General features: G+C 65.5%; 2 protein-coding genes across 11 annotated transcripts; one reads left to right on the top strand and one right to left on the bottom strand.

Moving 5' to 3' along the window:
• Positions 1 to 538: 538 nt before the first annotated feature.
• On the top strand, positions 539 to 6,759 carry YKT6 (YKT6 v-SNARE homolog). 2 transcript variants are annotated; one of them, XM_074558976.1, is made up of 8 exons: positions 539 to 695; positions 1,326 to 1,446; positions 3,342 to 3,424; positions 3,556 to 3,656; positions 4,001 to 4,105; positions 4,236 to 4,301; positions 4,633 to 4,734; positions 5,085 to 6,759. In XM_074558976.1, the coding sequence occupies exons 2-8, from the start codon at positions 1,343 to 1,345 to the stop codon at positions 5,118 to 5,120; spliced, it is 597 nt and encodes a 198-aa protein (XP_074415077.1). In that variant the 5' UTR covers positions 539 to 695; positions 1,326 to 1,342; the 3' UTR covers positions 5,121 to 6,759. The 2 variants fall into 2 exon arrangements, with proteins under 2 accessions (XP_074415077.1, XP_074415078.1); XM_074558977.1 differs by lacking the exon at positions 1,326 to 1,446 and having other exon boundaries at positions 590 to 695.
• CAMK2B (calcium/calmodulin dependent protein kinase II beta) lies at positions 5,852 to 24,565 on the bottom strand. Of its 9 annotated transcripts, none has more exons than XM_074558943.1 (21): positions 24,360 to 24,565; positions 21,704 to 21,798; positions 19,711 to 19,770; positions 19,530 to 19,584; positions 19,355 to 19,420; positions 17,384 to 17,456; positions 16,581 to 16,683; positions 16,062 to 16,145; positions 15,600 to 15,694; positions 15,308 to 15,430; positions 15,145 to 15,228; positions 14,696 to 14,738; positions 14,204 to 14,278; positions 12,072 to 12,112; positions 11,921 to 11,992; positions 10,489 to 10,533; positions 10,229 to 10,277; positions 8,024 to 8,099; positions 7,841 to 7,935; positions 7,334 to 7,568; positions 5,852 to 7,264 (listed from the first exon to the last, which is right to left on the bottom strand). In XM_074558943.1, the coding sequence occupies exons 1-20, from the start codon at positions 24,422 to 24,424 to the stop codon at positions 7,336 to 7,338; spliced, it is 1,632 nt and encodes a 543-aa protein (XP_074415044.1). In that variant the 5' UTR covers positions 24,425 to 24,565; the 3' UTR covers positions 5,852 to 7,264; positions 7,334 to 7,335. The 9 variants fall into 9 exon arrangements, with proteins under 9 accessions (XP_074415044.1, XP_074415045.1, XP_074415050.1 ...); XM_074558944.1 differs by having other exon boundaries at positions 12,072 to 12,109; positions 24,360 to 24,563; XM_074558949.1 differs by lacking the exon at positions 14,204 to 14,278 and having other exon boundaries at positions 12,072 to 12,109.
• Positions 24,566 to 25,190: the final 625 nt, after the last annotated feature.

The following is a 25,190-nucleotide window of genomic DNA, read 5'->3' on the forward strand; positions in this document are numbered from 1 at the left end:
GCCCCTGTGTCACCAACCACGAGGGCTCCCCACACCTCTGAGGGGTCCCAAACCCGCGGGGGGCTCAGCTCCTACATCCCCACCATGGAGGGCACCCCACCCCGGGACAGAACCGCCCCGTGGAAGGGTCCCCACTCCCCACTTCCCTCCAGCACCCCGTTCCCGCTTCCCAGAGACGGTCATCACACTGCGGGGACAGGGCGCCACATAGGGGACCCGCGCCCCACACCGGGACCCCCGCCCCACAGACGGGACCCCGCCCACGGAGAGACCCGGCCCCACTGAGCCGAACAGGCCCCGCCCCGGGGAGAGACCACGCCCCACAGAAAGACCCCGCCCCACTGAGCCGAACAGGCCCCGCCCCAGGGAGAGACCACGCCCCACAGAAAGACCCCGCCCCACGGAGCCCAGCAGGCCCCGCCTTGCGGCCCCGCCGGGCACAGCGCCCCCTGCTGTCCCCCTCGAGGAACGAGCGCCGATCCTCGGGAGGCGCTGATTGGTCGCCCGGCGGACGCCGGAAATGCGGGGCGGCTGGCGCTTATTGGCCAGAAGGTTGAGGGGGCGGAGCGATCTTGGCGCGTGCGCGGGGCGGGAGGCGTCCCGTGGCAGCGCCGGCACTTCCGGCCGCCGTGTTCCACTTCCGGGTCGCGCCCATCGCCGCCCGGCCGCCGCCCGCGCTGAGCCGCGACCGCCGCGTCAGTACCGGGGGAGAACGGGGGGGAACGGGGGGATCCCAGGGGCTACCGGGGGGGAACGGGGCCGCACGGGGCCGGCTGGGCTGCCCGGGGGCCGAGGGCTGCAGGGGTAGTGCTGGGAGTGGCCGCGGTACACTGGGTGGAGGGGCTGGGGTGTAGGGGGAGGTTATAGTGGGGTGAGTTGTACTGGGTTATACTGGGCTGTGCTGGGCTGTGTGCTGGGTTACACTGGGCTCGGCTGTACTGGGTTATTCTGGGTTATACTGGGGTCGGTTTTACTGGGCTGTACTGGGTTATTCTGGGCTGTACTGGGTCATACTAGGGTGGGATTTAATGGGGTATACTGGGTTATGCTGGGGTGGGTTTTACTGGGTTGTACCGGGCTGGGTGCTGGGCTATGCTGGGCTGGGCTATACTGGGTTATACTGGGGTGGGTTTTGCTGGGTTATACTGGGTTGTGTGCTGGGTTATACTAGGCCAGGTGAGAACTGGGCTGGGCTGGGCAGGGGTCAAGGCGAGGAGCCAGGGGGGGCTCCGGGGGTGGGGGGCTCAGCTGACTGGGCTGGCAGGAGGGTCTGGGGGAGCCCTGGCCCCCTCAGGACCCCAGCCCAGCCCCTGCTCTCCCCCCAGGCGCCCAAGCTGCCGCCATGAGGCTCTACAGCCTAAGTGTCCTTTACAAAGGTGACCCCAAAGTGCACTTGCTCAAAGCTGCCTATGACGTGTCCACCTTCAACTTCTTCCAGAGGTCCAGGTGGGCTGGGCAGCTCGGCCTGGGGGGCTGCTGCTGCCGGGGGCTACCTCGGGAGCACCTCGGGCAGGGGGGCAGCAGCTCCGGGGGTTTCTGCCCCACTGAGGCTGCAGTGGCAGCAGGGAGAGGGTTTTCCTGGGGAAAATGCCCCAGAACTCTGACCCCCCAGATCCCCAGGGCAGCCCGGGATGAAGTCGGGGCTCAAGGAGTGCCCTGGGAGGGGGCTCATGGGGGTCAGGGGGCTGCAGCAGCCCCTGAGCACCCCCTGGAGCTGTGGGACAGAGTAGGAACATGCTGTAGAACACACAGAGCAGTTGGGAAATCCCTCAGGGACCCAAAGTCTCCATGCCAGGGTTTTGTGGAGCCACAGGCACACTGGGTTCTGTGACTGCCGGGGAAAAGGGGAAAGGTGAAGCAGGACTGTCTGAAAAAGCTCTTCCTTAGCCAGATGTGCTGCAGTGCCAGCTCAGTCCCAACACAACTGCAGCTCTTCTTTCCAAATCCCCAGAAATTCCATGTGGGGTCTCCCCAGCAGGCTGTGTCTGTGCCCAGGGAACCTCTGGGGTTTTGGGGAGGGGGTCTGTGCCTGCCAGCTGCTCCCAGGGTTTGGTGCTTGGCCCAGGTGTGATGGCTCAGGTGTGTTTATCTGGGCTTTGGAGAGCTGCATGTGGGGTGAGCAGGGCTGTGGAACCTGCTGGGCAGGAGCTCCTGCCAAGGAGCTGGGCAGGGTCAGAGGGAGGCACAGATTGCCCACTTCCTTCTGGAGCACTGGGAATAAACCCAGGATTCCCAGTGGAAATCAGCCCTGGGCATCCAGCTGGCTCCTGGCTGCACTCGGTGCTCCTGGAGGGTTTCTCCATGGTGTGTGTGAAACCCTGGGGTCACGGGGGCTGGGGCTGGCAGCAGGACCCTCCTCGTGGGGAGAGGAGTCTGTGCTCCCCCTCGGATGGAGCAGGGATGTTCAGGGATCCCTGGGCTGGATCAGGATGCTCAGGATGTTCAGGGATCCCTGGGCTGGCCTTTCCCTGCACTGCAGGGTCTCTGTGGAGCTGGTATCCAGGCTGGGAGCAGTGCAGACCCCTCAGGGATGCAAACTGAGCAGTGCAGACCCCTCAGGGATGCAAACTGGGAGGCCATTTCCCCTCTGGAGCCGCTCCCAGCAGTGGGGGGGTGTCAGAGAACCAGTCAGCCCCACCAGTCTGTGCCCAGTAACATTTCCCTGGCACCTCCAAGCAGGAGCTGTCCCACTCCTGGTGAGCTCTGTGCCCCATCCCTGGTAATAGTCCCTTCCTGGGGTTTCCCAGCTGGACTGGGCACTGTGCTGGCTCACCCTGGCTCATCCCAGCCTGCCAGGACAGGCTGTCCTGCAAACAGCTTCATTTGGCTCCTGCTCATTAATTCTGGCCTCCTTTCCTTGCTGTGGGCTGCTGAGGGCTCACTGAGGGGCCTGCTGGACAGGCCTGGGCCTGGGCTCAGGAATGTGCTCCAAATTAGAGCAAGCCTGGCTTGGGGCTGTTCCTGAGCTTTGACTCACAGCATGCCTGGGGGCTCAAACCCAAATAATTCCATCCAACCCAAATAATTCCAACCAACCCAAATAATCCACCCCCTCCAACCCAAATCATTCCACGATGCAGCTGCTCAGCAGGTGCTGGCCAGGCAGGGCCAGGTTCAGTGGTGGCTTTGCTCTCTAAATCCCCCAGAAACAGGTTCAGCCCAGGACAGAGGCTGTCCCTGAGCCTGGGGGTGCCCTTGGGGGTTGGCACTGCTCAGGGGGCAGGGGCAGGGTTTGATACCCAGCACAGCAAGGGGCTGTGGCACGGCTGTGTCCCCAGTGTGTCCCCAGCAGTGTCCCCAGGGTGTCCCCAGCCTGTCCCCAGCCCTGCCTGTCCCCACAGCGTGCAGGAGTTCATGACCTTCACGAGCCAGCTGATCGCGGAGCGCTCAGCGCTGGGCAGCAGGGCCTCTGTCAAGGAGCAAGGTGAGAGCAGCCCCTGGCCTACCCCGGGGAAATGCACCCCAAAACAGAGCCTGGGGAGGGGGCAGCACTGGTGGGAGCTGCACCAGAGCCGGGGGGCGCTGCTCCCTCCCTGACAGGAGTTTCCTTGGCAGAGTACCTGTGCCACGTGTACGTGAGGAGCGACGGGCTGGCTGGAGTGGTGATTGCAGACAATGAGTATCCCCAGAGGGTTTGCTTCACCTTGCTGGACAAGGTGAGGGCTCCTCCAGCCCCCCTGCCCTGGCACACCTTTTGGGCAACCGGGGCTGGCCACCTCAGCCTGGGCATCATTGGCCAAGACTGTTCACATCTCCTTCCCCAGCTCTGTCCCTGTCTCTGGACACACTCCAGCCCCATCTCTGAAGTGTTCAAGGCCAGTTGGGGCAGGGCTTGGAGCAGCCTGGTCTGGTGGGAGGTGTTCCTGCCATGGCAGGGCCATGGATGACTGTGAGGTCCCTTCCCAAAAATCTCCAGTTCTCCTGTTTTGATCAACAAAACCCTTCCAGCCACTGTGGCCCTGGAGCTGTGGCCCCTCACTGCTGCTTCTTCACCTGGCAGGTGCTGGAGGAGTTCTCCAGGGAGGTCAGCAAGATGGACTGGCCCTCAGGGTCACCTGCCACCATCAGCTACTCTGCCTTGGATGGATACCTCAGCAAATACCAGGTACAGAGGGCTCCCTGGAAATGGCAGGGCAGGTGTGTGGGCAGCTCTGGCACCTGCTGGGACCGCCCTGGAGTCCCTGTGGTGGTGCCAGCCCCAGCACCAGCACCCTCACGCTGCTGTTTGTCCACAGAACCCCCGTGATGCTGACCCCATGACCCGAGTGCAGGCTGAGCTGGACGAGACCAAAATCATCCTGGTGAGGCTGCAGGGCTGGGGCTGCTGCCTGCACGGGCCTGGGGCACCTTTGGGGCACGGTGGGGTCCCCCAGCCATCCCCACACACCTCCCTGGGGCAGGAGCTCCCTTTGCTCTTTTCCTTTTGCCTTCCCCCCTTTTCCTCCTGGGGCTTTTCCCCGCTGGCAGGACACAGACTCTGCCCCCTGCTCCTCATGCCCATCTCACCTCCTCTCTGTCCCATCTCCCCTGGGGCTGCAGGGCCGGGGGTCTCTGGGAGGATGGGTGGGGGTGCTGTGACCCCCCTCTGGTGCTGCAGGGGGGTCTGGGGCTCAGCACTCCTTTCCCTGGCAGCACAACACCATGGAGTCCCTGCTGGAGCGTGGTGAGAAGCTGGACGACCTGGTCTCCAAGTCGGAGGTGCTGGGGGCACAGTCCAAAGCCTTCTACAAAACGGTGGGTGTGGAGGGAGACCCCTCCCCAAGGGGGCTGGGAGGGTGGGGGTCATCCTTGGGGGACACAGCTCGGGGGGCAAGACAGGGATTCATTCCCCCCTGGTGCTGCAGGCTCTGGGCCTGGGGGGAGCCTGGGTGCCCCAGCCCCAGAGCCCCCAGCCCCAATTGCAGCTGCAGAGCCCCCAGCCCCAGGGCCCCCAGCCCCTCCCGGGGGTGTCCTGCACCCTGCCCAGCTCCTGGCACCAGCTCTGGCCATGTGCCCCTGTGCTCTGTCCTGCCCTGGCAGGAGGGGCTGTGTGGGACTCCCAGAGCCCCGGGGGGGTTCACAGATGCTTTTCCTTCTCTTGCCAGGCCCGAAAGCAGAATTCCTGCTGTGAAATCATGTGACGTGCAGCCCGGGGTCTCCAGCTCCGGACCAGCAGCCCTGCACCCCCCTCCAGAGCCCCCCCAGGGCTGTTCCTGGGGCTGGGCCGGGGGTCCCCAGCCCCCTGGGCTGATGTGACTGTTGTCCACCTTGAGGGGACACCAAGGCTGGCACTGGGCCGGCACCCGGGGGGTCACACCAAGGCCCCCACCCTCGCTGTCCTGGGGCAGCTGGGACCAGGGGGCACCCGGCCACGCACTGCCCTGCCTCCACAGCCCCCCGGGCCTACAGGAGCCCCCCAGTGCTGGCCGGGGGGCTGGGGGGGCAGGCAGAGCCGTGCTGCCAGCCCAGGCAGCTTTTATGTATTTGTGTCCTGAGGGTGAGCTGGGGGTGGGATGGGGGGCAAGGGAGGAGGATTTTGGGTGGGGGGCAGCTCCTCCTGCCTATGCTCTGAGCCCAGAGCTGTGTCCTGGTCCTGGGGAGGGGGGAATTCACCGCCCTGCACCTCAGAGCCCCTGCCCTGCTCCCACAGCCGGGCCCCGGCAGCCCTCGCTGCCTCCTCTTCCTCCCGGCGGGAAGGGGAAGGTGAAGGTGGGGCTTGGGCTGTACCTGGGGTTGTGTCTGTGCGCCGGCTGCAGGCCGGGGGATAAAGTGTCTTTGGCAGTTGTTGCTGTTCCTCTCTGCGGCGTCCTGGGCACCCCGGCAGGGGTGGATGCACCTGGCCTTCCCTCTCCACCCCTCACTTCAATGATCATCGGTTTTTCCTCATAATTTATTTGCAGTTTTCCCGAGACAAAAACGAAATCAGAGTCATCTTTTACACTTACAAGGCTCAGAAAGAAAAGACAAAGGGGATTTTTTTGGGGGGAGGGGCATAGGGGGGATATGCTGAGGAGGGGGAGACAGAAAAAGAATGAGAGAAAAGGGGAAGAAGGAGAAAAATTTGGCAACGATCCACCAGCATTCATGGGACAGGAACAGCTCAGCTCCTCAACATACAGCGTTAGCGCCCGAGGGTTGCTCCCGCGCAAAGGGCATGCAGAGAAATCATCAGAATAATTAAAAAATAATGAATATCCCCCGCCCGCCCCGTCCCCTGCCCGCAGCCAAACCAGCCCTCAGCGTGGTGGGGATGCCCTGGGGGATGTGGGGAGCGCCCGGCGTGGACGGCCGGGGGGCTGCGGGGCCGGGTTCCCCCGGGCACGGGCCGTGGGAGGGGGTGCAGGTGCGCCCCCGTGCTGGGCGCCCGGCGGAGCAGCCTGTGCCCCCTAAGAGACCCATTCTCTTAGTCTAAAGTGCTTTCGATGCTGCGTCAGTGCTGGCTGGATCGTCCTGAGCCCCCCGCCCCACCCCGCACCCCGGCTGCCCTCTGCCCCGCGAGCGGCGCCCCCAGCCCCTGCCCGCGCCCCGGGCTGGCACCTGCGGCGGGACTGCTGGGGCGGGAGCAGCGGGCCGGGGGCACGGGGGGGCCCTGCAGGAGCTCCCCAGGGCAGCCCCGCGTTCCCCGCGCAGCAGCAGCAGCAGCAGCAGCGCCCAGGGTCAGCTAGGGCCCACGGGCAGCGCTCCGGGGCGGGCACCGCGCCGGGCTGGAGGGGAGAGAGTCTCTGCGCGTCCCCCCCACCTCACTCACCCCCTGGCGGCCCCCCGGTGCTGGGGACCCCCGTGGGAATTCAAAAATAAATAGCTCTCTCTATGTACAGGGGCTGGGGCAGGACAGAGCAAAGCGGAGCCCAAAGAACAACATCCACCACCAGCGACAGCAACACGCCACGAGCACAGCCGGGAGGGGGCCCGGGACCCCCCGTCCCCCCCAGCAGAGACGGGCCAAGGGGGGGGGCCGAGCCCCCCAGCGCCCTCGCCTGTGGCCGAGCGGCTGGGTCGGGTTTGGGGGTGTGGGTGGGGTTGGGGATTGGGGGTGGGTTTTCCCCCTTTTTTTTTTTTCCTTTTTTTTTTTTGTGTGTGGTCTTCATCATTTTGGCTTTTTTTTTTTTTTTTTTTTTTTTTTTTGTCTTTTTGTTTTCTGCAAACACAGGCACCGGAGGGGGGAGCGGGGCCGGGGTAGGGGGGACAGGCATGCGGACGCGTGCTCGGGGGGCCGCAGCTCCGGCTGCCATCGGCTCCCATCGCCGTCTCCATCGGGCTGGAACCAGGACAGCCACCGCCAGCTCTGCGGGGACAGCGCGGTGGGTGAGCCACGGCCGCGGCTCCCCGCGCCCCGGCCCCGAGCCCGGCTCACCTTCACTGCAGCGGGGCCACCGGGGCCCCCGAGCCGTGGAAGTGCACGTTCTGCCACTTGCCGTCGCGGCGGTGCCACACGCGCGTCTCCTCGGACTGGCTGGTGCGGGGCCGGCCCTGCCCGTCGATGTACTGCGTCAGGCGGATGTAGGCGATGCACGCCGCGTCCTCCCCGATAACGTGAACGTGCGGGTTCAGGATGGTCGTGTGGATCGGCTTGTTGTTCTTGGAGAGCACTGCGGGGCGGCCGGGACAGCGCGGCTGGCACCGGCACCGGCAGGGAACGGGGAACGGGCAGGGAAGGGGACAGGGATGGGGGCAGTGCAAGCGGACAGATGGCCCAGCAAAGGAAGGCTGGGGACAGGCAAACAAGGTGACCAGGATGGGCAGGCAGTGGGCAGGAGACGGGACAGTGAAGGAGGCAGGAGGGATCGGGCTGGGCTGGACAGGGCCTGGAGGGGCAGGGCAGGTGAGACAGGCAGGTGTCACGGGCAGCTCGGGTACTCACAGTTCTCGAAATAGAAGCGGTGGAAGTCCATCCCCTCCACCAGGTTGCCCAGTGCCTCGGGCTCAAAGGAGGTGAGCCCCGGGTCGCAGATCTTCCTGCGGGCGGCAGGTGAGAGTGGCCCCGCCCGGCTCCACCCAGCCGGCCCCGCCCCGCCCGGCCCCGCCCCGGCCCCGCCCCACTCACGCGTAGGCCTCGAAGTCGCCGTTGTTGACGGCCTCGATGAGCTGCTCCGTGATCTTGATGATCTCCTGCTTGCGGGCTGGGGGCACGCCATTGTCACCGCCACGCCCCAGCCCCGGGGACACCGTCCGGGGGGGGGTGGACATGGGACATGAGGGGAGGCTTGGGGACAGACACAGGGACGGACAGACAGACCTTGGGGGCAGAAAAACCTTGGGGACAGACAGACAGACAGACCATGGGGATGGACCATGGGGACAAACACAGGGACCTCGGGGACAGACAGACGGACCATGAGGGCAGACAAGACAGGCCACAGGGACACACACAGGGACCTCGAGGACAGACACAGAAACTGAGGGGACAGACAGACACCCCTTGGGGACAGATAGGGACCACTGTGCTCCCAGGACCCCCCACAGCTCTGCCACACCAGTATTCACAAGTCTCACTGCCAGCCCTGCATGTCCCAGTGCCATCCCAGTGCCCTCCCAGCCTGCTCAAGCATCCCAGTGCCTGCTCAGCCTGTCCCAGTAGTTCCAAGGGTCTTCCAGCACTGCTCCTTCAAGTCCCAGTACATCCCAGTGCCATTCTGGCACATTCCAGAACAGCCAGTTCCATACTGGTGTTTCCCAGTGCCATCCCAGTGTGTCTCAGTGCCATTCCAGTGCATCCCAGTACCCTCCCAGTTCCATACAAGTGCATCCTGATACATCCTAGTGCATCCCAGAGCTGCTCGTGTGCTCTGATGCTTCCCAGTGCATCCCAGTGCCAGCCCAGTGCATTCCAATACACCCCAGCTCAATCCTACTGCATTCCAGTGACAGCCCAGTACACTCCAGTGCATTCCAGTATCCCCCAGTCCCATCCCACTGTCACTCCAGTGCATCTCAATTAATCTTGGTACCATTCCACTGTATCCCAGTTCTCCCCAAACCATTCTTTTGTCCCTGTAATGTGCCCCAACCACCTCAGTGCCACTCCACTACATCCCAGTGCATCTCAGTGTCACTCCTGTGCCCTCCTAGTGTATCCCAGTGCCACCTGTCCATTCCAACACCGCCCATTTCCATCCCAGTATGTCCCAGTACACTCCAGTTTCTGTCAGCTACTTCTCACCACATCTCAGTGCCAATGTTCTGCTATTCCAGGGCATCCCAGTTCAGCCCAGTTCTACCCAGAGCACCTCCTGGTACCATCCCAGTATGTCCCAGTATCATTGCAGTGCATCCCGGTGCCATCCCAGTGCCTTTTCAACTAAACCCAGCTGCCATTCCAGGGCCATTCCAGCGTGTTCCAGTCTATCCCATTTCCACCCAGCGCACCCCAACGCCTCCCAGTACCCTCCCAGTGCAGCCCAGCATGCTCCCAGTGTATCCTGGTGCCACCTCAGTGAATCCTGGTGTCAGCCCAGATCAATTCCAGTGAGTTTGAACACTCCCAGTGCATCCCAGAAACGTCCCAGTGCCATCCCAATGGATCCTGTTGCCATCCCAAACCCCACCCAGTGCATTCCAGTGCTGCCCCAGCACATCACAGTGCACCAACTGCATCTTGGTGCCATGCCAGTCCACCCCAGTTCATCCCAGTGCAATTCCAGTGCAATCCAAGGCGTCCTGGTGCCAATGCATCCCAGCTCTATTCAATGCATTCCATCCAGTGCGCTCCCAGTGCATCCTGGTGCCGTCCCAGTGCATTCCAGTGCCATCCCAGTGCATCCCATCACCGTCCCAGTGTATCCCAGTGCCATTCCAGTGCACCCTAGTGCCATCCCAGCTCCATCCCGATTATTTCAGTGCTGCTCCAGTGCATTCCAGTGAACCAAGTGCATCCTGGTGCTATGCCAGTGCCATCCCAGTGCCATTCCAGTGCACCCAGTGCATCTTAGTGCCATCCCAGCACATCCCAGCTCCACCCCAGTGCATTCTAGCACATTCCCAGTGCATCCCAATGCATCCTAGTGCCATCCTAATGCATTCCACAGCTGTCCAGCACAGTGCCATCCCACAGTGCATCCTACAGGTCATCCCAGTACCATTGCAGTGCACCCCAATGCATACTGATGCCATCCTAGCACCACCCCAGTGCATTCCAAGACCCTCCCAGTGCATCCCAGTGCCATTCCAGTGCAACCCAGTGCATCCTAGCACCACCCCGGCTCGCTCCCAGTGCGTCCCAGTGCAGCCCAGCCGCCCCCACGCCCATCACCTTTGGTGTCCTCATCCTCGATGGTGGTGTTGGTGCTGTCGGAGGACTCCTGCTCGCGGGGCGGCGGCGGTGAGGGGGAGACACAAACAGGGGGTCAGAGCTGGCCCTGGGGGGCACGGGGAGGGGGGACGAGCCCGGGGGGGCTCGGCAGGACCCCGGCGGGGCCGGACGGCGCGGGGGGACCCCGCTGCCCCCGCGCTCCTGGCACCCCCCCGGCCATGGCTGATGCGGGGGATGGAGGCGAGGGCGGGCAGCGGTACCTTGGCGCCGTCCCCGGGGTTATGGATTACGGTACTTTGAGGCTCCTACAGGAGAAGGGAGAGAGACAGGCGGGGTGGGGGAAGCAAGAGCCCGGAGGGGACAACGAGGGGGGACGACGGATTGAGCAGCACGTGGACAGGGGCGAGGAGAGAGACCCAGACCGGGTTTGGGAAGGGGATAGAGAGGGGGGAGAGAAGCAGAGAGTCATTAGTCCAGCAAAGCCAAATGGTTTAATTCACAGACATGGAGGGGGAAGAGAGGGGGGAAAGAGGTGGGCAGAGCTGGGGAAGAGACGCAGTGAGGCCAAAAGGATGGGCTGGGCTGGGGGGCAGCTCCGTGCCCCTGTCCTGCATCCCGGTGCCCAGGGGCTCCACTCACCATGCATCTGAGCATCCTGGGCATCCCCGTGCCTGAACCCCAACCATCCTGCTGCCTGCATCCCGAGAACTGCCCATGTCCTTGTGCATTCCTCAGAAGGCACCCAGACCACTGCTGTGCCTGCATCCCAACTATCCCACTGCCCGCATGCCAACTGTCCCTGTGTCTGCATCCTGAGCATCTCAGTGCCCACATCCTGAGCACCCCCATCCACAGTTTCCTGCTGCCCATCCCACCCTCAGTGTGTTGGGTGGGCACCCCTTTCTCCATATCCTGCACTCACTGACCAGCCAGGCACCCCTTCCCCAGGGCACAGCACTCTGTGCCAGCTGGGCATCACTCTGCCTGTGTCCTGCCCTCATGGTTCCATGCCCTTGTGCTGCACCCCTTGTGCCATAAAGGTCACAACGGGCACACCTGTCCCCCCATCCTGCACCTACCTTGCTGTTGGCACTGCCACAGCACCCCCAAATGCAGCACGTGCTGCTCTAGACAGCCATGCCTTTACCCTACTGTGCCCGCTGGGCAGTCCCATGTCTGGATCCTGCACTTACCTGCGAGGTCACAGTCAGCAGCCCCATCCTTGTGAGCTGCACCTGCCTTGCCACTGGCACTGCAGGGCGTCCCCACCCCCTGCCCTCCACCCACCTGTCCATCTGTGTCACCAGGCTGTGCCTTGTCCCCATTATGGGGCATCTGTGCCTATACCCTGCACCCACCTTGCTCCCATCCTCATGTCCTGCACCCACCTTGCTGTGCCCACGGCAGGAACATCTGTGTGTCCGTGTCCTGGACCTACCTTGTCCCTGCACGGGACACCTGCATGAGCGTGTCCTCAGCCATGCTGGTGTCCCCAGGGCTGAGGGGGACACGGGGCTGTCCCTTCACCCACCTGCTCTGTGCGGCGGGGTCCCCCTGTGCCCCCGTCCTGCACTCCCCTCTCCATCCTCGGGACCCCCCTCCCCAGGAGCGGCCGATGGGATGGGATGGGATGGGCTGTGGGATGGATCCCATGGGACGGGGGATTTGGGGTGCAGGGCAGGGGGCACCTACCAGAGCGGTGGGCGGGAGGGTCCCCTTGGGGCTGGTGACGCCGGCGCTGCCTTTGGTGCTGTTGGTCTGGGGCTGCAGGGGACAGACGGGGGGCTCAGACCCATGGGGGAAGGAGCCCCCCCGGGCCGCCCCAGCCCCCCGGGCCCCTCACCTTGACGCCGTCCGCCTTCTTGTTCAGTAAGCTCTTAGCTGCTGCGGGGTGAGACAGGGTCAGTGTCCCCCTGCACGAGGGGTACTGCAGGTCCCCCGTGCCCAGAGCCCTCCCGGCCACCCCGCCTGATCCCACCCCGAGTGCTGGCAGCACCAACCCCCGTGCCACAGAGGGGAACACGCCAGCACGGTGCTGTCCCCAGCCTGGGGGAGGTCCCCATTTTAGAGGGGTGGTCCCCATGCAGGGAGGGGTGTCCCCATTCTAAGGGGGCTCCGCTTTGAGGGGTGTCCCCATGCTGGGGGTGTTCCCTTACAGGGGAGAGTCCCCATGCTGGGTGGGGTGTCCCCATCCTAGGGAATCCCCGTTTTGGGGGGTTCTCCATGCTGGGAGGGGTGTCCCCCACCTGGAGGAGTCCCCAGCCTCAGGAAGGTCCCCACCCAGGGAGGGGCTCCCCAACCTTGTGGGACCATTCTCATCCTGGGGGGTGTCCCCCTCCTAGTGGGAGGTTCCCAAACTCAGGGGGGTCCCCGAACTTGGGGGGCTGTCCCCACCCTGGGAGGGATGTCCTCAACCTGTGGGGATCCTCATCCAGGCAGGGTGTCCCCATCCTGGAGGGAAGGGTCCCCAAACTCAGGGGGTCCTCACACTGGGGGGAGGAGGTGCCCCCAACCTGAGGGGGGTCCCCATCCTGGTGGCCCCCGCGTGGGGGGGCAGGGCTGGCTTACCTTGGAGAAATGCAGAGAGGAAAGCGAGAGAGAGGAGTGGGGAGGGGGACAAGAGAGAAACGGGGAGGGGGGAAAGGAGGAAAAGGGGAAAAACATAAAAAAAGAACATAAAAAAGATGAGTTGAGTACAGGGGGTGGGGACAGCCGCCTGTGCCCCCCTGTCTCCCTGGAGGGGGACAAGGACGGGCACGGGTACGAGCATCTGTCACTGCTACCACGACCTCTGGCCAGAGGGGAACAGGGGTGATGGGGACGTGGTGGGGCACAAGTGCTTGTGGGGGTGTGTGGAGGGCAGGGGGCGTCACCTCGAGCATCCTTGTCATCCCTCCACACTGAGGGACCCCTCCCCTGGCTGGCAGCACACGCTGGGGGGAGATGTGTGGTGACAAGCCCAGTGACGGCAGGGCGGCGCCCATCGGCACCAGAGGAGGGGGACATGACCCACACATCCCTCCCCTGGCCCTGTGTCCCCCAGGGGCCCTAGCAGGGTGTCCCCAAGGGTCCCGGTCCCTCCTCTGAAAGCAGGCGGGCGCTGAGAGGTGGGGGTTTAAACCAGAGCCGAATTGGGGGGCGGGAGGGGGGACCCCTGGCAGGGGGGCCAGGGGCAGCCCTGGGTGAGGGGGTGGTTTAAGACCCGCCGAGTGTTTCACAGCACCACAAACACTGGCTGCAGCTCTCAGAAGCCGTGGGGAGGCACATGCAGGGGGGGACATGCAGGGGGGGACACATGCAAGGGGACACATGCGGGGTGGGGACACAGCGGGGGCACAGGGGGACACAGGACATGCAGCCTGTTTGCCCCCCCCTTCATGCACCGTGTGCCCCCCCTGTGTGCATGGGGGGGTGGGAGCAGTGGGGAGGCTCAAAATCATCCCAAAATCATCCCCAAAATCATTCCCCCACCCCAGCTCCCTGTGTTGACCCAGTGTGGACTGGGGATGGCACCAGGTGCACCTGGGGATGGCACCACCTGGGGATGGCACCCGTGGGTACCTGGGGATGGCACCTGTGTGCACCCGGGGATGCAACCTGTGTGCATCTGGAGATGGCACCAGTGCGCACCTGGGAACGGCACCAGCGTGTCCCCTCCGGGTTGAGGCAGTCACAGCCCCGCCTTGGGGGTGGGGGCCGTTCAGGGACCCCTCCCCGGGGCCGGGTGCGGGGGCAGCAGGGGGACAGCGGCGTCTCTCGGTGCCAGCAGGGAGGGAGCGGTTGCGGGGGCAGTGCCGGGGGGCCATGCATGCGCTCCGATTTCCGAGGAGGGCACCCGAAACCCGTTGGGGAGGTGGGAGGCAGGGAAGAGGACGGGCGGGAGAAGAGGGGGGCGACGTGGGGATGGAGGGTCCGGGGACACACGGAGACCAAGCGGGGCCGGGGGGCCGGGGGGCCCTTTGCGGACGCGTCTACCTTGTTCCACCAGCCCCAGCGGGGCCCCGGCAGCGGCCGCCGACATGGTGGGAGGAGCGGTGGTCTGTCTGCCCACTGCCGGAGGGCCGGAGAGAGAGAGAGGGAGCGGAGCTCCTGTTAGGGGGCGGCGGGGCCGGCCGGGACCCCCGCCCTCCCCCCCCCCCAGAGAGAGCTCTCGGCGCGCCCCTCACCCGGCCCCAGGCCTGGGGGGGCTGCGGTGTCCGTGCCCCTGCCCGGGGGGACACGCGGGGACCACCGCGCTCTACCTGCTGCCGTGTGTGCGTGGGGCGGGGGGCGCCGCCGGCCCCACCGCGGCTACCACATGCCCCGTCCTCACCGATGGGGAAAAAATGGGTGGGGGGGGTTAAGGAAGGGAGGGGAGAAAGAGAGAAAGACAGCGAGATAGAGAGAGGGGGGCACCGGCCCGGGGGGGGGGCGTGGAGGGGGGACTGCGGCCCCCGGCCCCCCCGGCCAGGGCGAGCCCCCCCTTACCTGAGAAGTTCCTGGTGGCCAGCATGGTGGTGAGGATGGCACCCTGCGGGGGGGGACAGCGTGAGCCGGAGAGTGGCTTGGGTGTGCTGGGGTGGGCGAGGGGCAGGGGGCAAACAGGCGATGGGACGGGTGGTGCAGGGTGGGGCCCACAGGACTGGGACTGCAACACATGATGAGAAGGGACTGTGCCCCATGGAAGGGCACAGGAAGGCCCTGAAGGGTGCTGGGTTAGGAAGATGCCGGGTTCTGCCACCGTACCAGGGGCTGCCACAGCGGGCAGGGCAGGGAAATGTCCCACATCGGGCAGGGAGGGTCCCAAAGCGGGCAGGGCAGGGGTCCCACAGCAGGCAGGGCAGGGAGGGTCCCACAGGAGAGCCCCATGGAGATGAGAAGCAGGGTGGTGTCCCCAGCACTGCCGCCAGCCCACAGCTCCCCAGCAGCCCCCTCACCTTGAGCTTCCTCCGGGCGTTGAACTTTTTCAAGCACTCCACTGTCTCCTGCCTGTGCATCATGGAGGCCACGGTGGAGCGTTGCTGCAGGGACAGGGGGGTCAGCACCGGGTGCCAGGGGCACTGCCAGGGGGTGCCAGGCCCGGGGGACCCCTGCACTTACGCAGACCCACGGGTGCTTGAGGGCCTCGTGGGCTGTGATGCGCTTGGCGGGGTTGATGGTCAGCATCTGGTTGATGAGGTTTTTGGCTTCGGGGGTGACCGTGTCCCACTCAGGCGAAGGGAACTGGGGGAGCATGGGGACACGGGGGGGAACAGCTGAGGAGGGGCAGCCCCATGGCCCCCACAGCCCCACACATCCCCAGCCAGCACCAAAGACAAGCCCACAGCCACCCCAGGCTCTGCAGCTCCCAGAAGGTTCTGGAAATTAACGGGCCCTGGCACCGGGCACTTACATCGTAGGCGCCAGCCTTGATCTGTTGGTAGAGTTTGTGCTGGTCCTCGTCCCAGAAGGGCGGGTAGCCCACCAGCAGGATGTACAGGATGACCCCTGGGCCGGGGAGAGTGGGGTTAGGGGATGCAGGGACCCCAGACCACCCTGGCTCCCTCAAAGGTGTCCCCGTGACAAAGCAAGCATTCCACACGTGGGCTGTCCCTGTGCTGCCAGGATGGCACAGACAGTGTGGCACTGCCAGGCACATGACACGACCAGGATGGGGTCAGAGCTGGAACAGGAACTGGGACCAGCACAGAAATGGGATGGGGAAAAGGGTGATACTAGGATGGGCATGGGATAAGACTGGAATGGAGCCTGGAAAGTACCAAATGGGAGTGGGATGGGATCAGAAAGGGACTGGGCAGTGATGGGGCAGGGATAGGATGGGATTGGGCAGGGACAGGCAGGGACTGGCTCTTACCACACGCCCAGATGTCCACGGGTTTGCCATAGGCCTCTTTGCGCAGCACCTCGGGGGACAGGTAGCCAGGTGTGCCTGCAAATCCTGGGACAGGGACAGAGAGAGTGTGAGGAGAGACAGGTGAGCCACAAAGGGAGAGGACAAGGACAGGACACGGCACGGGGACGTGGGGCAGGGGTGTGCTGGGCAGGGGTGGGCACGGGGCAGGATGCTGAGGGCACAGGGCAGGGACAGGGTGGGCTTGGGATGGGGCTGGGGTGGGCTCGGGGCAGGGACAGGGTGGGTTTGGGGAAGGGCTGGGGTGGGCTCGGGGCAGGGACAGGGTGGGTTTGGGATGGGGCTGGGGTGGGCTCGGGGCAGGGACAGGGTGGGTTTGGGATGGGGCTGGGGTGGGCTCAGGGCAGGGACAGCAGGAACAGAGCAGGGACTCAGGGGATGTGCAGGGACCCAGCAGACACAGCACAGGTGCCCAGAGTGGTGGGCAGGGGCTGTGGGGGACAGGGGGACACCAGCACTCACCAAACCAGGCCTGCTGATCCCCCTGCACCTCGATGGCGAGGCCGAAGTCTGCTAGCTTCACTGCTGCCCCTTTGCACTTGCTGGCCAGGAGCAGGTTCTCGGGCTGCACAGGGAGCACCAGCACGGGGCACAGCCGGGGGGGACAGAGAGCAGGGATGCAGCAACCATAGAGGGACTTTATTGCTGCCCTTGCCCAGGTCCTGCCCTCAGCTGGCTCTATGCTGTGAGGCTGTGACCGTGGGTACCCTCTGCCAATGGCACCGCATGGCACAGCCCCATGGCCAGCTCAGGGTCCGCCTGTGTCTCACTGGCCTCAGCCCAGCATCCCCCCATGCCAGCATCCCTGTATGTCCCTCTGTCCCCCTGTGTCCCACCATCCCCCTGTGTCCCACCATTCCTCTGTGTCCCTCTGTCCCCCTGTGTCCCACCATTCCTGTGTGTCCCTCTGTCCCCCTGTGTCCCACCATCACCCTCCCGTGTCCTGCCCTGTCCCCCAGCCAAGCTCCAGCTGCTCCCCCTCCCATGCCCCCATCCATTTCTATCCCCACAGCTCACACTCTCCCTGGGGCAATGGCAGCTGGGGGCTGCAGTGAGACCTCCCAGCAGTGCAGAACTGTGACACAGCTGGGGGACACGTGTGCACCCCCAGGAAAGGTGGATGAGGATCCCCAAAGCTGAGGGGATCCCCAAAGCCCAGCAAGATCCCAGTGAGCCCCCAGAACCCACCAGGCCAGGGCACCCCCGGGTTGTGGGGACCCCAGGAACTGGGCAGGGGGATGGATGGGGGTGGGGGACACACTTACCTTGAGGTCCCTGTGGACCACCCCCATCTGGTGACAGTGCAGGACAGCCTCCAGGATCTGCTGGATGCAGTGGCTGCGTGCAAATGGGAGGGGGTCAGAGGCACGCTGCCCCCCACCTGCCTCACACCCTGCGCACCACCTGCACCCCCAAAGCAGCCCCTGTCCCTCTGCACCCGGGGGAACTGACAAAAACCAGTGGTGACCTTGGATTTGTGTGCATGAGAACCTCTCTGTACCCCTGCCAGGGGCTCAGCCCGGGGGCATCACTCCTGGGGGGTCACACAGAGGGGTTACCCTGGGGACAGCCCCACCTGGGGTGGCTCGGTGCCTAGGGGACACCTGTGGGGACGTCACAGCCTGAGGAGGGGTCGTCCCTGAGCGTGTCACTCCTTCCCGGGGGCACATCCCTGTCGGGAAGTCATCCCTTGGGGTCACCCCTGGGGTGTCATCCCAGGGATGTCACTCCAAGGGTGTCACTGAGTGGGGTCACACCTGTGGGATCATCCCCTGGGGGTCACTGCCTGGGGTCACCCCTCAGTGCCCACCAGGTGAGCTCCACCCTGGGCACAGAGCCACGGGGGCCACCCCAGTGGTGTTTCTGTGTCCCCCCCGTCCCCCATGGGAGCCCCCCGTCCCTGCTGCCGCCCAGACACGGGGGTCCCCCAGACAGGACTGACGGGGAGGGGGGAACAGGGGATAGGGCGGCGGATGGAGACGAGACAAGAAAGAAAGAGGGAAGGAGCGAGGGGATGAGAGCCTGAAATGGGGGTGAAGAGGGGCCCCGCTGGCTGTGGGAGCGGGGGCACTGGGGGGGCACCTCCCTGTGAGGGGGGGGCAAAAAAGGGGGCTCAGGGAGAAAAAAGAGTGAGGAGAAAGGCCCAGAGCAGAGCGGGGTCCTGAGGAGCGGAGGGGGCCGGGAAGCGGGGGCAGCGCGGGCGGGGGCAGCGAGGGGGAAATGGCCCCCCCGGCCCCCCCCAGATACTGACCTGCGGCTCCCTCTGCTCAGGGGCAAAGTGATGGGTGGGAGGAACGCGGGCAAAGAGCTCATGGACACAGTGACTGCAAAACAGAACGGGGGGGGCGGGCGGGGCGGGAGGGGGGTTAGGGGCGGGAGAGGGCACGGGAAGGGCAGGAGAGGGCAAAGGGGGTGGGAGGGGGCGGGATGGGGTGAGGGGGTGCAGGATGGAGGGGCACGGGTGGGAGACGGGGGCGGGATGGGGTCAGGATGAGGTAAAGGGGGTGGGAATGGGGGGCACGTTGGCGGGGGGGGGTGAGGTAAAGGGGTGGGGGGCAAGAAGTGGGGGGCCGGGGTGTGGGGACAGGTTGGGGGCAGAGGGGTGGGAGAAAGAGGCAGGAGAGGGGCATGGGAGGATAGGAGGCATTTTGGGGGCAAGGACGGGTGTGGGAGGCAAAACAGAGGGCAAGGGCCAGGGGGGCAGCGAGCGGAGGGCAGCGGCGGGACGGACGGACACACAGATGGACACACGGACACGCACAGAGCCCGAGCAACGAGTGATGGGAGACGAGAGGGACAGAGGGATGGGGGGAATGGATGGAAGAGGTGAGGGGCACGAGGGGCACGGGGACGGGGGGGGCGGAGATGGGGGAAACGAGAGAGGGGGAGAAACAAATGTTGTCAAAGCCCAGAGACCACGGGGGGGGGCACACGGCGGCACACAGGGCACGGGGAGCTGGCACGGCACCGAGGGGCCCGGGGCCCGCACCTGCCACCAGCCTCCCCAGCACCGGGCACGGCAGTGCCAGGATCCGGCGGCAGAGGGGGGAGCACGGGGGGGTGTGCAATATGGGGGTGCCCCAGCCGGGGGCCCCACCCCACCCAGCACAGGATGGAGGGGCTGCAATAACAGAGGGGCCGCGGGGCTGCCCCCCCTTTCCTGCCTGGCTGAGCTGCCCCACGCCTGCAGGGGCACAGGGCACAGGGCATAGGGCTGGGCGGGGGCGAGGGCTCACCTGGCATCGGCCTCACTGTAGTACTCCCGTGCCACGATGTCCTCAAAGAGCTCGCCGCCCGTCACCCTGGAACACAGCCGGGCCTCACATGAGCCCGAGGGCCCCACATAAGCCCGAGGGCCCCCGGCATCCCCCGAGCCCTCCCAGAGCTCTGGGAGCCTCCTGCCGCACTCACAGGTCAAAGACGAGGTAATGGAAGCCCTCCTCGGAGATGCTGTCGTGGAGCCGCACTGTGGGGACCAGATGGGGACAGGCTCAGCCTCAGGCGCCACCGAGCCCGGGTCCCCTCTCTCAGCCACTGCCGGCGTCCCTCGGGGTGTCCCCAGGGGTGCTACCCCCTGTCCCCGGTCACTCACCGATGTTGGAGTGCTTGAGCAGCCGGCAGATCCGCGCCTCGCGCTCCAGCTTCTGGTGATCTGGGGGGGCACAGGTCAGGAGGGCACGTCCCCGGCCCTGCACCCCTCCCCTGCCCTGCATCCCCTCTCCTGCCCTGCATCCCCCTCACCTGCCCTGCACCCCCTCACCTGCCCTGCACTCCTTCACCTGCCCTGCATCCCCCTCACCTCACCTGTCCCCAGCCCAACCCCAGTGAGAGCAGCCCAAGATGCACCTGAGGGAGCCACGTGGCTCTGTGGGTGTGCAGGGGGCGGCACCTGTGGGCTTGTGCACGCGTGCCTGGGTGTGCACGTGTGCAGGCGTGTACAGGTATGGGTGGGGTGTGCACGTGTGCAGGCGTGTACAGGTTTGCAGGTATGGGTGGAGTGTGCATGTGGATACAGGCATGCACACGCTGCAGGTGTGCACAGGTGTGCACGTTCACGTGTGGGCCCCTGTGCATGCCGTTACACAGGTACAGATGGGAGGGCACATGTATGCAAGCACCTGTGGCTGTACCTGTGTGTGCCTGTACCTGTGTGTGGGTGTGCAGGTGTGGTGGGTATCCCTACCCTGCAATTGTGCACACACGTGAGTGTGCCTGTGTGTGGCTGTACCTCTGTGCACCTCTGTGTGCCACCAGCCAGCTCTGTGGCTGTACCTGTGTGCACAGGTATACATGTGTGTGTGTGTGGCTGCACCGTGTGCATCACTGTACCTGTGTTTGTATGGGATGTGGAGTGTGCAGCTGGTGGTTCCTGCATGTGCAGGTGTGTGCAGGTGTGTGCACATCTGTGCAGCTGTGTGTGTGTGCAACTCTCCATGTGTGTGCCTGCAACAGCCACTGTATGAGTGCACATGTGTACCTGTGTGTGCAGCTGCACTTCTGGGTGTGTCTGCATTCAAGGGCACACAGACATGCGCACAGATGTGCACACAGCTCACACACGTGTGTGTGTGCACTGCTCACACCTGAGCACACAGCTCCAGCCAGACACACACATGTGCACACACAGAACACTCACACGCCCCCTGTGCCACTCTGTGCTGCCTCTTATCCAAGTGCACACCCTAAACCTCCACACCCCCACACGCTGTCACACATCCCACACCTGCACACACCTGCACACACCTGCACACCCCCACTGCCGAGCTGTGAGCACACCCCACCCCACAGGCACCCACTCTGCTCACAGCTGTGCACACACAGCTGTGCCCACCCTCGTGTGCAAGCACACACACACTGTTGACATGTGCACACCCACCTGCACACCAAGCACACACACTCAGGTACCCCCCCTGCTCATTATGCACACCCACCATCACACACGCCCCCATGCAGACACACCTGTGCACACACACTTAGGTACCTCCCACTGCCCATGTGTGCACACCCACCCCAAGCACACACACCTGTGCACACACACTCAGGTACCCCCACTGCTCATTGTGCACACCCACCATCACACACACAGCTCACACCTGCACACACACAGGGCTCACACCTGTGTGTGCACACCCTCCTCCCCATCCACTTACACCTGTGTACCTGCAGGGCACCCATACCTTAAGGACAGGTGAGGTTCTGAGGGGCCTCGGGGGAGGCAGCAGGGGGATAACGGGGATGGACAGGGCCAGACCCCACCCCAGAGCATTCACCCCTCCCTCCCACCAGCACCACTGGGGTCACAGCTGTCACACCTGCCATGGGCACCACAGGCAGCCCGGCTGTCCTGGCACCAGGGGTATCAGAGGTGTCACAGGTGTCACAGGTGCCATGGGGCTATCCCAGGCCCCAGGGGTATCAAAGATGTTACAGGTGCCATGGGCACCAGGGGTATCAGAGGTCCCATGGCCACCAGGGGTACCAGGGGTGTCACAGGTGCCGTGGGGCTGTCTCAGGGACCTGGCCTGTCTGGGAGTCCCCCGGGGGGGCAGAGGGGTGCTGGCAGTGCCAGCCTCCTGGGGTCCTACCTCTGGCAGAGAGCTTTTTGGTGTTGATGATCTTGGCAGCGTACTCATGGCCAGTGCAGAGCTTGACGCAGCGCCGGACGACCGAGAAGGCTCCCCTGGGGAGGGCCAGGCTCAGCGCGGCCCCGAGCGCCGGGGGGCGTGGGGGCGGCCCCGCCGTGACTCAGCACGCGGGTCGGGGGGCTGCGCCCGCCGTGACTCAGCACGGGGGGTGAACCCCGGCCCGGGGGTGGCAGGGAGGGCCCTGGCACACGGGGCCCTGCCGGGGGGGGCGCCGGGGGTGGCTTTGGGAAGGGAGGGGGGGCTGGGTGCCACGGAGCATCGCGGGAGGGGGGGTCGCAGGAAGGATCCAGCACCGGCAGCTCGTTGCCATGGGAACAGTGGGTGGCCCGGATGGCAGCAGTGGCCGTGGTGGCGGTGATGGTGAGGATGGCAGTTGCGGTGACAGCGGTGGTGCTGGCAGGGGGCACAGCACCCAGGTCTGAGTATGGGGAGCTGGCAGCCACCAGCTGTCCCCCACAGGGACAGGGACAGAGATGGGAAAAGCAGGGTCGTGCCCGTGCCAGGCAGAAGCACCGGCAGCCCTTTCAGGTGCCGTCAGCTCCTGTCCCCCTTCCAGGACCCGTGTCCCTGCACGTCCCCTGCCTGTCCCTTGCTGGGGGGGCCAAGGCAGCCCCAGGGCACGCAGAGGAGATTCCCGGGAAGGATGGGGACATGGCTGGGGCCAGCACCACCCCAGGCCTGCCACAGAGAGGGAGCCGTGTGGGACGTGTGCCCTGGGAGGGGAGCAGGGCCTGGCTGTCCCCTGGCACCGCCCCATGTGCCCAGGCACCACGGGCCCCATGCTGGCCAAAACAGGGGGGATGCTCTCACCGCCAGGGGAAAAGTGGGGGCTCCCAGGGCCCTGACCCCTCCCTTCCCCACGTGGCCCCCAGGACAGGGGACACGGTGGGTGCCAGTCCCTGAGGGAGGGCATGCTGTCCTGGCCCAAGCCGTGGCTCAGTTTCCCCCCGGTGAGAGCAATACCCACCCCCCCACCCCGGTGATGGGGGGACACATGCGCGATGGCTGGCAGGCTACACCGAGAGATGGGAAGGGGGAAACAGGACCACGTTGCCATGGCAACCAGGATGGGCTGGATTTTGGGCAGACCGAGAGAACAGCCCCCGATTGGCACCATGTTCCCCCTGCTGGCACCCCCAAAGGGACTACAGCCACCCCTGCAAAACGTTCCCCCCATCTAGGGAGGGGGTGCAACCCCTCAAAAAGAGTCTAACCCCCTCCCCGCTCCCCTTGTTTTACACCCAGCCGATCCCTGCCCGTGGATGGGGGGGAAAACTGCATCCCCATGACCCTGGGGGCAAATGAACCCCCCAAAAGAGCTCCTCTCCAGCTCCCCACAACACCCACCCGAGGGGGGCAGAGCCGAGGGGCTTGGAGGGATTCAGGGCAGCAGAGGGGCCCTGGGAGTCTTTGAGGCCCGGGGGGCCCAGGAGGGCTGGAGTCTGTAAGGACCCGAAGGGGGAGTGGATTTGGGGAGTTATATAAGGCCCAAAAGGGTCTAATAGGGGATGGGGGGAATAGGGTCTAGAAGGACCAGGGGGAGAGGGATGGGGGGGCAGGGGGGGTCTACGGAGATGGGGGAGGGCCTGTGGAAATGGAGGGGATGGAGGGATGGGGAAATCCATCAAGATGAGGGGCAAAGGGGTCCTGGAAAGGGAGGAGATCTAAAAGGAGCAGGTGCCTATAAATACTCAAGGATGGAAAATTGGGGGGGGGGCGCAAATGGGGGCTGTAAGGACTCGGGAGGGGGGATTGGGGAGGGTGGAGGATTTGGTAGGGACCGGGGGGGGGCTATAAGACTGGAGGGGGTGGGGGTTTGTAGGAGCTTTGGGGGGGATCTGGAGGGATGGGGATCTATAAGGACCAGGGAGGGGGGATCTGAAGGATGGAGGGGCTCAGTGAGAATGGAGGCAAAGGGGCTTTAAGGACGGAGGGGTCTGCAGGAGGCAGGGGCAGGATTAGCAGTGCTGGGGGAATTTGTGAAAATAGAGGGGGGTGGTTGAGGAGGAATTGGGGGTCTGTGAGGATGGAGGGTCCATGGGGTCAAGGGCAGCTGTAAGGACTGAGTGGGGGTCTCCAGGGACAGGACACTGGGGACTGCAGGGGATCGGGAGGGATGGAGGAGGGCTCTGGGGTGACCGGGGCCGGGGGATGAGGACAGACGGGGAGCCTAAAGGTGAGGGTCCATAAGGATGGGCAGCAAGGGGGCTGAAGGGACCGGGGGGGCTACGGGGAGGGGAGCCCAGAGGAGCTGAGGGGTCCGGGCAGCGGGGAGGGCTGAAGGCCCCAGGAGGGGGGCGGTATAAGGGGTGGGGGCCGTTGGGGGGGGCAGGGCCAATACCGGGGGGAGGGCAGTACCGGGGGGGGGGGAGCTGGGCAGGGCCGGTCCCGGGGGGTGGGCTGGGGGGGGCCGGTCCCGGGGGGGGCGGGGGGGGGGCCAGTCCCGGGTGTCCCATCCCGGGGGGGGAGGAGGGGGGGGGGGATGCGTCACGTCTGCACCGAGCGGCTCCCGGAGCCCCGGGCAGCGCCCCCCGCCCCCGCCGCGCCCCGGGGCCGGGGCCGGGGCCGGAGCCGGGGCCGGGGCCGCCGCCCTTACTTGCCGATCTCCTCGTAGAGCTGGTACTCGTCGGTGAAGCGGGTGCAGGGCACGGTGGTGGCCATGCTGCCGCCGCGGCGCGCCGCAATGAGCCGCCCCGGCACCGGCTCCGCTCGGCTCCGGCTCCGCCCGGCGCGGGGGGGCGGGGGGAGGCGCCGGCCGGGGGAGGCTCCAGCCCGGGACAGCCCCCGCCGCCCCCCGCCCCGCCCGGGATCCCCCAGCCCCCTCCCGGGCACCCCCGCCGCGGAGCTGCCCCCGCACGCCGGGGGGATCCCCCCGCTCTCCGCGAGGGCCCCGCAACCGGACCCCCGAGCCGGGACCCCCTTATCCCAAACTGCCCCCGGCAGAGGGAGACCAAGCCCCCACCCCTAAAGGCCCCGTACCCAGACGGCCCTTCCCGGGAGCCCCCCCATAAATAACCCTGTGTCCAGGCTCCCTCCGACGGATCCCCCCAAGGACCCCAAATCCACACTCACATCCACACTCCCCGCAACAGGACGCAGACCCAGACCCCTCTCAAGAACCTCACAATCCCCCCCAAAGGAATCCCAACCCGCAGCCCCTCCGGATCCCACATTCTCCCCCTAAACAGCCCCAGTATCCAGATAACCCGCTCAAAGACCCCCCCATCCACGCCCTGCCTTCTCCCCCCGCGGGGAATCCCCCCTGCTCCCCCCAATACCGAGCTCCCTCCTCCCGCACCACTGTCACCCCAAACAACCCTGCCAGGCTCCAACGCCTCCCCGAGCACAGCACCCGGCAGGGGTCGGGGCGGGACAGAATCGCCCCGTGCCTCCCCCAAGGGCACCTTGGAGCCCCCGGTGTCGCAGC

The sequence above is a fragment of the Zonotrichia albicollis genome, chromosome 26, assembly GCF_047830755.1.
Source record: "Zonotrichia albicollis isolate bZonAlb1 chromosome 26, bZonAlb1.hap1, whole genome shotgun sequence".
In the NCBI taxonomy this organism is placed as follows: domain Eukaryota; kingdom Metazoa; phylum Chordata; class Aves; order Passeriformes; family Passerellidae; genus Zonotrichia; species Zonotrichia albicollis.

Bases quoted from the DNA above. Each gene is read 5' to 3' on its own strand.
- CAMK2B (XM_074558943.1), bottom strand. From the start codon at position 24,424: ATGGCCACCACCGTGCCCTGCACCCGCTTCACCGACGAGTACCAGCTC. The intron at 15,229-15,307 runs GTAAGTGCAGGG...CTGTCCCTGCAG, and splicing joins TCAAGCACCCGTGGGTCTGC to CAACGCTCCACCGTGGCCTC. The intron at 10,534-11,920 runs GTAGGTGCCCCC...CTTCTCCTGTAG, and splicing joins CCCTCCCGCCCACCGCTCTG to GAGCCTCAAAGTACCGTAAT.
- YKT6 (XM_074558976.1), top strand. From the start codon at position 1,343: ATGAGGCTCTACAGCCTAAGTGTCCTTTACAAAGGTGACCCCAAAGTG. The intron at 1,447-3,341 runs GTGGGCTGGGCA...CTGTCCCCACAG, and splicing joins AACTTCTTCCAGAGGTCCAG to CGTGCAGGAGTTCATGACCT. The intron at 4,302-4,632 runs GTGAGGCTGCAG...TTTCCCTGGCAG, and splicing joins ACGAGACCAAAATCATCCTG to CACAACACCATGGAGTCCCT.